At 37.7% G+C, this 13,794-nt stretch overlaps 1 protein-coding gene across 1 annotated transcript in view; it reads right to left on the reverse strand.

Annotated features, from left to right (window-relative positions):
- The window catches only part of NSMAF (neutral sphingomyelinase activation associated factor), a 79,976-nt gene that overhangs the window by 6,466 nt on the left and 59,716 nt on the right, over positions 1 to 13,794 (reverse strand). Inside the window, exons 11-23 of the mRNA XM_037803291.1 lie at positions 12,919 to 12,990; positions 11,268 to 11,376; positions 9,332 to 9,508; positions 8,136 to 8,215; positions 7,515 to 7,605; positions 7,348 to 7,411; positions 6,337 to 6,388; positions 6,111 to 6,231; positions 5,603 to 5,734; positions 4,933 to 4,975; positions 4,500 to 4,663; positions 3,284 to 3,392; positions 1,958 to 2,016 (exon numbers count right to left, since the gene is read on the reverse strand). Coding sequence (XP_037659219.1) covers positions 1,958 to 2,016; positions 3,284 to 3,392; positions 4,500 to 4,663; positions 4,933 to 4,975; positions 5,603 to 5,734; positions 6,111 to 6,231; positions 6,337 to 6,388; positions 7,348 to 7,411; positions 7,515 to 7,605; positions 8,136 to 8,215; positions 9,332 to 9,508; positions 11,268 to 11,376; positions 12,919 to 12,990 — 1,273 coding nt within the window. The remainder of the gene's footprint in view (positions 1 to 1,957; positions 2,017 to 3,283; positions 3,393 to 4,499; positions 4,664 to 4,932; positions 4,976 to 5,602; positions 5,735 to 6,110; positions 6,232 to 6,336; positions 6,389 to 7,347; positions 7,412 to 7,514; positions 7,606 to 8,135; positions 8,216 to 9,331; positions 9,509 to 11,267; positions 11,377 to 12,918; positions 12,991 to 13,794) is intronic.

The raw sequence follows: 13,794 nt of genomic DNA on the forward strand, positions 1-13,794 counted from the left end.
TCAAGTCCAAGCTTTTAATTTCTTGCCTTTCAGAAACTTTAAAATCATACCCAAACAACCTTGTAAAAACCATAATTCAGATTACAATGCTCTAATATGCTTCAAATACTTGAAATTTGTAACAACGTATTTCCTAGCTTGTAAACACACCATGACAAAATGTCAGAATAAGCTTTAAAAATTTCTTTTGTGTAGTAAAACTTAATGTTTCAACCTTAATTTTAGCAAAACCAACACACAGAAGTCCTTAGCATTTATAAACATGAACCTAAATAAGATACTCTCCAGCATTACCTTGAAAACAAACAGAAGACTAACAATATCTCCTGAACTTTTCCCTGAAACATATCATTTGTGCTGATAGCCTCACCAACTTTGCTTTTGATTCTAATGAAGTCCTTTCCACTAAGCAAGCCTCAGTGTCACCACCTAGTCTAGTTAAGCTTATTAATTTGGGGCATCCTAATCATGGTACAGAAAACCGTAAGACAGCCATAGGGGTGGTGTGAAGATGCTTTTCCTGAGATCAGATTCCTTCCCCATATTAGAGGTGATAACTTCAAGTCTGCTAACCCAATAGATGGTGGCTCTCTGTGAATTCCCACAGACGTAAACATATTCTGAAGAAGAAATGTAACTTTGGTGTAACAATCAGAATCCATATAAATCAGTAATATGAATTATTAAAATTTAAAAGTGAGATGGAATAGAAAAAAAACAAATGCTTTTCATGTTCTCCCCTTTATTTGGAAAGTCCACGAAGAACCACTATAATACTTAATAAGCCTTAGGGTTTTGAAGCATTGATGCTCCCCAAACTCAAGATTTACAAGGTCATACAAGCACAGTGAATTGAAGGATTTAACAAACAGTCAGAAATCCAGCTAAGAACACAGGCATTGCTTAAAGATAAAACATTTTGTCTTGCATTATACATAATGTTGGAAACTCAGAAGGTAGGAACCTGGCAAAAGATGGTTGGCTTCTCTTGGCAGCATGATCTCTCTAACCCTGCCTTGGCTCACCAGTGTACGTACTGCACATTAACTTCCTTTTGATTTACTATAGAATTATTTTCTATGCTTTGTAGAAAATTCTGTTTTATGAGATCTGAGATAGTATTTGAAAGAGAAAGGAATGAAATGTTACAGATAAAAAACTGATAACAGAATCTTAGATTCAGTTTTATCTGTGTTTAGTTGGATAGCACCATTTCTTAATATATGAAAAAATACCATTTCCTATGATAAGGACTAAAGAATAAGTAGCCTCATTAGAAACATCAGCTACTATTTTGTCACAATTAGCTCTCTTATAACCTAACAGGATAGCTAAGATATTATCCTTTCCATCTTCGCACCTCCAAGGGTGTTTTGAATACAGTAGGGACAAGGTAGGTTATATATCATTATAATTAGTTATATATCATGTAGTTATATAAATATAGTTACAAATCATATTGTTACTAATTGTGCAAATAAAATACAGGTACTTTAGGGTTTTTAAAAAATAATTTCGATAATGTCTAAACGCTAACAATAGAATCCTACAATACACGTAACCTAAATAAATACGCACTGAGTAATATAATTGAAAAACATTTCCACTGTGGAAAGGCACCAGGCCCTCCATCTGACCTAGCAGCCGCTGCCCCCTCTTTGCCATGCCCTGCTCCCTACAGACCTCAGCAAGCAGGCCCCCTCCACCACCGGCAGGAAAGGCCCCACCCAGCGCGGAGAAGGGAAATAGGCCTATGCTTTTAGGAAAGCTTATCAGCAACAGAAAGGCATTTCACTGTTGTTTTGGGCAAACTACAATGAAAGGTATGTAAGATACCACAAATTGATTGCTCTAAATTTATTTTATGTGGAGGCAGCACACTCAAGAAGACTCCTTCTTGGAGTCTTGGATAGCTTTGTTATTCTAGGTGAAGCACTTTTCAGTTAGTAGAACATACCTTGTGATGTTGTAAAGATTGAAGACCCATTGCAAGAGACTGCTATTCCAGTAACTGCCCTGTTTAAAAACAAAGAATTTTATGAACTACTATCAATCAACCATGTTTTATGACACATACTGTGTTTTAAAGTCTATGTTTAATTTTACCAAGTCTCCTTGTGTTTTTTTTCATCCCAGAAAATACCTGCCATTTCCAAATCATGTCTTGGCAATGTCTAATTTTGCTCTGGTAATACCCACTCCTGGCTTACCTAACTACCATATTGAATAGTCAACATAATTCTGACAATTGGAAATGTAGCAATGATTGTTTCTTCAATTCCACCTTATTTGCCCATGCCCAAAATTACTGAAACTCTTTACATTTCACTTGTTTCACTACTGAATCTGATTTACCTAGCATCTGTTCACTGATGATACAATTGTCTGGTTCTAGCATGTCCTCTTAAAGGTTCATTCATGTCTTCACTGTCTCAGATCGGAAGGTCCCTTTCTATGTGCCATTTAGAAAGTTAAGAAAAGAAAAGCCATTGTTACAACAAATAAGGTGGAATGACATTTCTTCTTAGGGGGCTGTGCTCTGACTAGGAACCATCAATCTAACTAGATGAGCACGTCCAGTTCCACCCGAGAACCACAGAGAGTGCACATATCATCAAAATGTCAAGCTTGCTGTCTATGGCTGTGGACAGGACAACAGGCCTAATCTCTGGGCCTGGGTTTTCTCTTCTCTGGCAGGATGATCAAGCTAGGTCAGTGTTGCTCAAGCCGCTCTAATAGGGTACATGAGTCCCTTTAAGGACAGAGACAAGGACGGGGAACACAGATGCCCCACTCTGGGTCCAACAGCAAGAGCCCAATTTCTTTGAAATGTAAGTATTATCTTTAGAATTCATATGAACTTGGCAAACTATTCTGTGTTTACTTATTTGTTTTTTAAAAAATCCATTTCCCGTAAAATATGAGTAAATTCAACTCTTTGGGAACATAAACCACATTTATCCCATCATCATCAAAGATCTCAAGGGATTGTGTAACCCAGCTTGAGAGGCACACACAAAAAAATGACAGATTTCAGATTGGATCACCAAAGTCCCGGACCTTCTAGCACGGAGGGTCAAAATGAATCATCCCATGCCAAACCTTCACTCATCACAGTGGCCTCAGGTTCACTGTAAATATTTGTCAGGGCTAAAAATGATTGCGGAAACATGGAAAAAGCAGCATCCCCCCTTGGGTCAGCTTAAAACCGTTTAACTCCATGCTGAGACCCAAAGTGTTGCGAGGACTCAGCTGCCAGGGAGAGACACAGCGACATTCTTACTCTTTGTGGATTTTATGGTGCTCATGTAACTGCAGTTTGGTGATGTTACTCCAGGCGAGGGTTCTGCTTTCTTCGGTAAGGTCTTCAAAAGACTCTTCACCTGGAGAGACTGCATTAAATAGTTGCTAAGTGAGTCAACTAAATTATTAATGGACAAGCATCAGATTCACAATATTTTCCATTTAAAATCAAACAACCAAGAAAACAAAGCACCCCATCAAGATACAATTGTTTTGAGATGTACTTGTTGGGTAGCTCTGTTATTCAAGGAAAAATGCTAGAAAAAAATTAAAATCGTGGGGAGAAAGATAAAGTACCTTTGAATACTACAGTTTCTCAAATTCTTTTTCAGTGTTTGCAAAATTTCACTTGGCCCCTAACTCAGGAACTTCAGGAAATACAAGACTGAGTAATCACTTCCTGGTCAGCAATCTCTGCAAAAACCTGACAGCTCCCTAAGAATGCTGCTGTTTTGTTTTGGTTTGGTTTTGAGAGCTGGAAGGCAGAGATGAAACTAATTACTCCGAGTGCTTTCTGGACTTTCTCCCTTGGAATCCCAAACTGTGAATAGCTAAGGAATCTCTGCATTTCTGCTCTCGTGAAGGCCTCGAACAATGACCCTTTTAAGAAAAGCACCTGACTGTGGTTACAGGCCTGGTGACTAACAGAGCTGCTTTCAATAGCATCACAAGATAATCCTGTGGCCAAGCCTCTGGGGCGTCACCTCCTGTGAGCTGTTAGAGATCTCAGTGGTTAGTGTCTAAGAAACCTGCACGCTTGAACAGAAGTGAGTGGAATTGTAGATAAAAGAAGCTTTTGCTCCCAAACTTCCATCTAGTGTCAAACTCCTTCTGGGAACCTGTAGGTTTGAGCCTGTCTTTTGTGGAATGTGAAATGTGGATAAGCGTTCTTTGCTTCCTTTCCAAATACAGGATGTGTGAGCACAGGGTCAAGTTCGTTTTAGCACAGAGCCAAATCTCATTCATTAAATTACCAGAAAACAGAAGTGATTTGACTTCCTTTAAAGTCAATAGTTAAAAACAACCATCACAACCAAAACAGCAAACAGGAACTGATTTTCAGGAGACCCACAGGAAGACGGTAAAATACAGTCATCTCCAAGCAGCACAACAGCTCATATTTTGTACCCTCTTCAGAATCTTCAGAAACATCTTGCTCACAAAAGCAAAGCAAAAGGCACTCCCATTTAATTTACCTGGGGAATCTGCTAAGGAAGCACTGTTACTGGAGTGTGGAGACACACTTTTAAACTTTGGGGTGATCCTCCGAGGGTGTGGCGTCACGAACAGCTGTTTCGGCGTCTGCCCGAATTCCAAGATTTGGGTCAGCATGGCTACTTTCTCACCCGGATCCTCGATGCTTCAGGAGAGAACACACACAATGTCGCAAGCCACAAGATGCACACATTTCAAACAATATCAGTGAAGAAGAGGATAAGCCCTCAAATAATAATAGCAACCACATGCCAGGATTGCCTAACGCTCACCACAGATCTTTAGAGAATTTCTGGAGGCTCAATAATTTACTTCATGGTGAAAGCATGACCTAATTCATTGTAAAACTTCCATACCTTGATTCGTCATAGAGATAGAGGTATCTAGCAATCCGAGAAGAAACTATGTAAGTACCTGCTCAAGTCCACGCCTCCTTCATAGGTCAGGGGGTGAAACACTGAAGAGACAGACATAAAACACAATTGAAAGTGACTGTTTTGTTATAACAGCCTGTTTAGAATTTAAACAGCTCAACAACAATTTCATATTTATGTTCAAAGAGACCAATTTTTGCTTTGCAAAATAGACCAATATCCAACTCCAGTAAATGATAATTTGAATTACTAGCTTTTGCTGAACAAAACTTGAATTGGCAGTTGAGATGACCTGCTCTCTCAGTGTATTTCTCAGCCAGTATTATTTTCCCCTTAGGAGGAGCCCAAGTCTTAGAGTTAGTTTTACTCTGCATGGTCATGTGAAAAATCAGGCCTGAATTTCCAGCTCCAGCTTCTTGTTATCAACACTGAGAAACCTGGAGGCAGGTAAGAACTGAAACTGAATTAGGAGACTTTAGAAGAAGACTGGTGCCCTCTTGAGATCCCGGTGAGGTGCAGGTTCTTTAGGCAAAAGGCTTTTCTCCTCCATTACCCAGTTCCTGGTCCAGGGTCACCGAGCCAATGGGCAATTTTTGGTTTATAAGAAGCTGCTGCTGAAGAAATCAGCTTGATTGCTCTGGCCTAATTGTTTGTTTGCTTGGTTTGGTTTTCATCAAATGTGAAATGAGCTGTCAGTGAATGGTACATACCATTATAGGTCCCAATAGCATCACTCCCTCTTTGCTTGTAGCCAAATATGAGATCAATCCACTCGTGAAGATGCTCTGACACGTAGCTGCTTTCCAGTGCATCTCTGCTCTTCCGGAGAAAGTCCTCAGGACCTACCAGATTAGACCAAAGCAAAACACCACGGGGCTGCCATTTTGTTTTCTCCCATTTCTTTTGTCTATCTGTAAAAGCATCTAGGACAGGCAAGAGGTACGTACCTTAATAAGGTATTTTTTCCATCATATAAGGTATAAGTTTTTTGGAGAAAAAAATGGCAAGAATCATTTTCACAACTGATCTCTCCAACACATAGTGTTTTTATCATAGACTCATGAATACTTGTGATTTTGAATAGGACCCGTATCAGCTTAGTTAGACAGAGAATTATACTCTTATTTTAAAACAATCTAAATAACAAAATACTACTACTGAAACAGTGTCACTCAGGAAAGGAACTGCACAGTTCAATTCCTCCATGAAAGTACTTACTTGATGCCCAACGAGGAAGTTCCACATCATCAACCATTTTCCCTCCTTGTCTCTTTCCCAAATCCAATCTCAGACTATTGACTAAAAAGCTGACATCATCACCATAGAATTCTGGAATCAACTGAGAGTTTCAGCGAAAAAAAAAAAAGAGGATCATCAATGAACATTTTTTAAAGGAGTTAGAAACCATGAGCCTGGTAAATAATTAGATGTATTAATTACTTACCTCTTTAAAATCAGTTGCACCATCCAAACAGTTTTTCCAAGTTTCTGCAATACTAAACACGAAAAAAAAAAATTGATGGATTTTACAGTCGAGGCTATGGAAACAACAACAGCAGCACTTCTTCACTGGGTGGTAGTCTATAGTCTATATTACACTTATATTAGCTCATTTAATTCTCAACTACTGTATGAAGACAGAATTAGGAACAGAGAGTTTCAGTAACTTCTCTGGGATCACAGAGGTGGTGAGTCGGAGCCAGGGCACGGAGCCAGGCGTATGTCTCCAGAGCCCACTGCCATTTCCCGCCACATAACTGCCTCATCGAATTTCCAGATGAGGGCATGTTCTTAAACACTGAAAAATCAGCATAACTGTTTTAACAACTCATTTCAAAAAGGAATTATAAAAATACGTGTAATTTGACAAAGACTGGAAAAATGCAGACCAAAAGATTAACAATGATTATCTCAATGTGGTGGGATACCAAGTGAACTTTACTGCCTTCTTTATATTTTCTGATTTTTTTTTCTTTGGTAGGAAATATGACTCGTATAATCAAAAGAGTAAAGCATTTACACACTCACAGATAGTTATTTTCAATTCATTGCAGAATTATTTAGAATAATAAAAATGCTGAAAAAATCTACATGCCTAACAACAGGAGAAAATAGTTAAATTATGGAATACGTTGAAAGGGAATACAATAATCTTTTAAAAAGCACTGTTTTTTTTTTTAAAGCACTGTTTTGAAGAACATATAATACAGGAAAATATTCAAGATGTAACATTAGGCTATGAAAAGCTGGACACAAAACTGCATATAAAATATGTTTCAAAATTTCTACACACACACGAGTAGGAAAAAGCCTGAAAGGAAATAGATACAACAGTTAATGAATTTTTTTTACATTTCTTAACATTTTTCTTTATATTTTGTTTTTTGAAACAAACACTGTACATGTATAGTTAGAAAAAGTTTTAAAAATTATAAGCCAGGCATTTGTAGCAAACCTGTTGAACATTCTATCTGCATTATCAAATCTTCCATTCTGTAGGCACAGCATATACTCTGGTGCTGGAGAGGGGGGGGGAGAAATCAGAGTTAGCTGAGATCATAGAATCACTTAAGAATCCAAGTGAAATCAAGTTTAACTGGGAGAAACAATACAGAGTCTTACCGATCCGAACAAGATAAAACAGCACGTAACCAGGGGAAGAGTAGTGACTGCCATACATGAATTTTGGCTCTGGCATTTCCCGGTAGCGTGTCTACAATATACAAAACCAAAAATCCTGCTAAATGTTGGCACTGAAAATAACAGCTGACTAAGCAATGAAAGCCTAAAAGGGATGAAAGCATTGGTATATTATATTTCTCAATGTCTCTCCGAAATAGGAAAAGGAGAAAGTTAGAAGGGGGAAGGTCTACAGACTAAACACAGTATTCCTGTGGGAAGTACTTTGCTTTTCTTGGCTTAGTGACGATGTTGGGGCTGGAGTGAACAGAACTGGTTTTACATGTCTCTTGTGCATTTTACCCCAGAGAACCTTCACGAAAATAAGTCAGTAAGCTGGTAAATCAGGCCACCCTCCTACTTCTCGAACCGTAGACAAAGAAGCACAAGGGGTGAACAGTACGTTCCTGAGGTCAGGGAGGGGAGGAGGAGGACAGCCTTCTGCTGAGTCTGCAGTCACCTGACGCGTCTCCTCTCAGCTGGAGAAACACGTCTAGGTCACTATAAAAATGCAGCACAAGGTCACGGAGCTGCCTGGGGACGGAGGGCCCCACGCCCACGTACCCGCAGTCTCTCCAGCCTCTCCTTGTTGAGTGCCCCAACTGGTTTACTGAGATCCCGGAAGGTTCCTGGATGTGACAAATCTAAAAGTAAAGGAATAAATAACTTACTGAAATGATTCACGTGCACATATGTATTTTATTTACTTTCACAAAATAAAGAGGTTTACTTTTTTTTTTAAATTAAGACAGGTCCATAAGCATTATAGTATTTCCATTATTTATATGGCCGAAAAGGTGGGAACGCCCTGAGTTTTAAGTCAGCAGTATCCACCGAAGAGTATTATCTCTAATTTGACAATGCCCTGAATATTGATTTAGAAAAAAAATCCTTTGGAAAACAAAACAAAACAAAAAACTATTCCAAGTAAGACAGCAACAAAAAATAAACAACTTTAAAAAGCTATTATTCTTCTATTAAGAGTTACTTTCTAAATTGAATTACACAGCATATGATACTAGTATAACCTGAGAATCTGGGAACCTGACTATTATCAGAAAAATAAATTCTTATATTCCTAGAAAGTCTGTTATGTCTTTCAAGTACAAAAGTTAAATTTAATGAACTGTCAAACAGACTTTATTGTTCACAATATCACAAAATTAAATTACATTATGATCACATTTTTGTTAAAATAATCAGAGGCAGAGAGAGAGAAGCATATCTACCACACAGTTAAAATGGTTCTCAGAATTGTGATTATGGATGATTCTTATTTCCTTCTTTGATTATTTTCAGTGCCTTCCAAACATCCTACAATGAACAGCTATTGCTTTTGGTAACATAGGTTTTAATGTGATTTTTAATATAATATGATAAATTCAGTCCCATTTGTGCACGTGAGAAACAAATATTTCAAAACTTGATACTTATAGGTAATAATGAAAATACTGGATTAAATTCATGTGCATAGTTCCCGTGTGTATCCTTAAAGAAGTAGGAGAGCATTTTTTAGATTAATTAAAAAAACAAAAAGATGGTAGAAAAATATATAATATGAACACTTATATAATCTTATATCGCACTTATCCAGTGTGGTGGAATGGAAATTGACAATCTTTCTTATCAAAATCCACATGGGTTTGAATTTGTGCACACGTCACATCATGATTCTAAAAAATAACCGATTCTTTCCTTTAAAAATAACAAAGATGACTATTCCAAAATCAGCTTTGTCCGAATACGTTCGTGGCACTTGCCTAATTCTGAACTGTAATAATCACTTATTATCCACGGGAACACGGGGTACTGGGACAGGTCGTTGCAGCTGCGGTCCGCCAGGTTGTTGAGGTGCAGCAGGTACTGGTAGTTGGAGAGCAGCCCCCGCTGCCACTGCAGCATGTAGCTCTCGGCAGTGTGCTCGGCCACGTGCTGCTCTGCAAGAGACCCCCCGAGCGGGCCACTGAACCGTGCAAACACGGGGCTAGTGTCTCATTAGTCCGTAAAATCTAAATGCTTCACGTGTACACCACTCAGTATGTTTTTGACAGATACATTTTAAGGAAAAGAAAAGTAGGCTGCTGATTTGTTTTCACAAATGTAGTTGCTCTATTAAATATGCATCTCTCTAAGATCCAGGAGGGAAAGTTATTAAATACATGTAACTATTATCCAACCCCCAATATAAATGATATAACCCAAACAAATAGGTAAGTATGGAAGAAGTAAATAAATATTTCCATGGTAATACATAATATTGACTATATTATATACAATCCACAGTATATAACTAACACGGAATCCTTCCAAATGTGCTGGCGTTTTAATGTCTTTAAGAGACCATGGCCATTTGTCAAAGCTTCTTTCTCCCATTTTTTATGAAATCAAAACAAAACTATTTTAGTTTCTTTTCGATACAGAAGAGGTATACTACTGCTCTTTTTCAATGACTCAATACTTATACATGAGAAGAACAGGAAAAGCAAAAAAAAAGTTAAATGACCAAAGAGGTATTTGGCCAAATTTCTTCCCTAATCGGCTACTCAGAAAGGATTTAACACTTATCGCCTTCATTTTTCATTCTTGAAACACCTCAGAAAAGTATGAGCAATCTTAAGTATAAATTTGAAGAAAATTGATAGCTTCTTAGAAGATAGACTTTTAAGATCATGGCAAGTTTTTGGAATTGAGATTTTAGGACTCACCATGAAAGTTGAGATTTTTGTTGTAATCTTGGGATAATTAGAAAAATAAAATAAAATAAATTAAATCAGGAGGCAGGAGATAGAAGTAAACTTGTACCAAAGCTATATTTATGCATTAAGTTAACCCAAATAGCTTAACATGAGAAGAAAAACATGTTAACTCTCAACCTACTGTAAAATAAAATATATTCCTTATTAGAAGTAAACTATTCCTCCTTGAGGGAAGATTTCATTTCCAAGGGAGGATGTACTTTACCACATCTCACACTAGAATAGCAAACGAAATTAACATCTTATCAATAAAATCCCACATCTGTTTTTAAAAATCATTGCATTCTAGTCATCTGGCAGCTTCGTAAATAAGAATAATTTAATTTAGACAGGCAACTTAATATTATGCTTATGCTTGGAAAGAAAAATAAAGGTGTTCTCTCCAAAAAAGGGAGCAAAATTCACATTGTCCACCGAAGACTGAGAAATATCATTAATCAAAAGCAAATTCCAGTCCCAGGGTATTATACTGAGCAAAGACGGTTCATGTGTTCCTTTAGCTTTGTTTTTCAGCTTTGTGCCTAAAACCACAATCAACTGTCACAAACATATAACTGGATAACTCATTGTCTCCCATTAAGAAATTGAGTCTTGGTTTTCATAAAGTAATATGAGACACACTTGGGCATAAAAATAATTGGAGGGATTCTCCTAATCCATTCAATTTTTGGAGGGTGCCGGGATATAAAAAAAAAATTTAAATATATTTATCAAGAGTTCTTAAAACATACAACTATAATTTACTGTTAACAAAATTCATTTATATTTCTCTTTGTTTTACAAATCTCGTTTTGGCAATTAAAGTGATAAGAAGAAATAAGTCAAACCAGGGAGAGGTGATTCTAGATGTAGCATTTTTCTTCTCTTGTTTCCTATTGTAACTACTTAGGAGTTGAACTACCTTTATATGAATAGATACAATAAAGGGTGAGCATCAAACCTAGATATGTAGCAATATAAAAATAGAGATCATCTCTATCTTGACGTTCATAGAACTTTAGGTAGATGTCGGAACACAGATCATCTTCTGTGCAAAATACTTCCAAGCCCTATAAATTCAGAAAGAAAGAAAGAACAAATAACACTGTATTCATCTTGCAATCCCAATATAAGCCACATAATTACAAAAGCCTTTCAATTAAACATTTATATGTTTGATTTCTAGATATTTGTCTTCATATTTTTAGCCACAGATTTGATTCAGCAATACATATATTTGAAACTTCCTAAGAACGAGACATGTCTCTCAGCTGAACATGGTAAAATTCCCTTTGGTGTTGAATATTTTTGATAGTAGCTTTTGTGAAATTATTATTGAAATTCAAAATTAACTGATGCATGTCTTCAAATCTCTTCAAACATAAATGATTAGCTTTAGTTTATAAATTAAATGACCATTATGTGGGCCTAAAAATTGATCGTGAATAACCCATATAACTAATAAGTCTCAATTACTTTAAAGAAAATTATAAATTTTGTGAATACTGTACTGGCAAGGCTGAGATAGAGCAGTAATGGACAAAGAAAGAAGAATTGTCTTCAGTTCAAATATAGGCTTTCATGCTTTAGTAACTAGGGAACTTAGGAAAGTTAACTCTTAGAGTATCAATTTCTCCAGTTAACTTTTAGAGTATCAATTTCTTTATAGGTAAAATAAGATATCCTCTAACTCACAGGGATTGTGATAGTAAGTGAAATATTGTTTATAAATTGCATAGTAATAAAAGGCACTTAACGTTAATTTCTTCTTTTTTCTGACTGTATCTCTGTACCAAAAGGAAGATATTTTTTAATGTTTCTATTTCTAAGATACTCTATTAGCACTGGAAATGCAGAGTTACCTTTTAAGTAAAATAGGCAAGAAAAAGTTAAATTTCACAAATTTAAAACACAAAAATGAGAAGCTTAAAATTCCACAATGTTTTTGGAATGTCACCAAATTACTGCTTTAATCTTCAAAGGAGAATAAATTCAAATTGATGTCAAATTAAAACACGGTAGAATCATCCCTTACATGGGAGTGGGTTTTTCTGAAGTTTGCGCGTGGGACAAACACAAACATGGACTTATGTTTACTCAGGGAATGGTGGCGGGATCTGCTCATATGATTGAAATGGTCATCTTAGCCCCTTCTCTCTCTCACCAAGCCCAAAGGGTGGCTTAATGTAAGTTAACTGTAAATCAAATACAGTTCCACTGGATAGTTAATTTTGTAACATCTTCCAAATTTTACTTTGAGCCCAGTGGTAGTGAACAGGTGTTGACAAGTAGGGCTGGGTTGGTTCTGCATATATTGTTCTAGCATAAGCCCGGAAACACCGAGGTCATGGGTGAGACACACTCAAAGGCACTCTACCCTTCCTGCTCTTAGGGTAAAAGTCCTTTTCACAGCAGTCTCCCTGCTTACAGAAAAGAATTATTCCTTTATCAACTTCTACCTCATCCAAAGGAAAGAGCAGCAAGAACCCGAGTCCGTTTGTGTGCATGCTTGCACTTTTGAGACATGTGCTGGGTGTTATACGTCCATAAACCAGGCCAAACCGAAGACAGGACAACCACCCACCGAGAAGGGCTGTTCTGCTTGAACTCACCAGAGGCAGGAGGCCGTGCCGCCTTTTGTAAATGCGACGGACATCCTGGAGGGTTATCTGGACCACAGGTTTCTTTAAAAAATAGAAAGACCATATCAAACATCAACATTCTGATGCAATTAGCTGTTCTTTGGTAAGAGAAAGGGGAAAAACGTAACCAAATCGTGTCTTCCTGATGTGTTCCACGTGAATCACTGGAGAGGGAGCCGGGAACACAGCCCCCCTGGTTTCACGTTTATTCTAGTCTGCTGTTCTTCACTAGCTCTGTACCCTTGGGCAAGTGTGCCCACCCCCTAGACACCCCAAAATACTACTACAATCATCTACCAGGTGATGGCAAGGTGTTTGAGTGGTAAGGGATATTGAATGCTTGGGATAACCCCTCAGGTATTTTCCTATCTTTTGATAGAGCAGTGATTTGCTTAGTACTGACATACAACATTTTGAGAATCCTGTCTTCTATCTCCTTTAAAATTACACTGTCACTGAGGCTCCTAAATAACTTGAACATAAAGCAGAGCCTCTAAACTTTCTTTATGAAGAAGAAAAATTTCCTTGCTTCTCTAGAGCCTAAAATCATGAGTAAAGGGGGCACTGAGTTAGCAAAGGTACCCAGATTGGCTGACAGCCAGTGTCTTCACGCTCCCGCTGGTGAACAAGTGTGCGGGAGCACCTGGCAGAGGTCAGGGTGGGTGGCAGGGAACTGTCCTGAAGACTCCAAGCCAGGATCATGGCACAGAGATTTGGGACAGGGACAAAGCGCTCATATGATGGATCCAGAAGCCATGGCTTACTCTCGGGCATTTTCCAAACGTTTCGGACCCAGGCCACAGTAATGGTCGTGGCCAAACCAACTTCTCATTGCAGTAGAGAATG

Source organism: Choloepus didactylus, chromosome 14 (assembly GCF_015220235.1).
Source record: "Choloepus didactylus isolate mChoDid1 chromosome 14, mChoDid1.pri, whole genome shotgun sequence".
NCBI classification, from domain to species: Eukaryota; Metazoa; Chordata; class Mammalia; order Pilosa; family Megalonychidae; genus Choloepus; species Choloepus didactylus.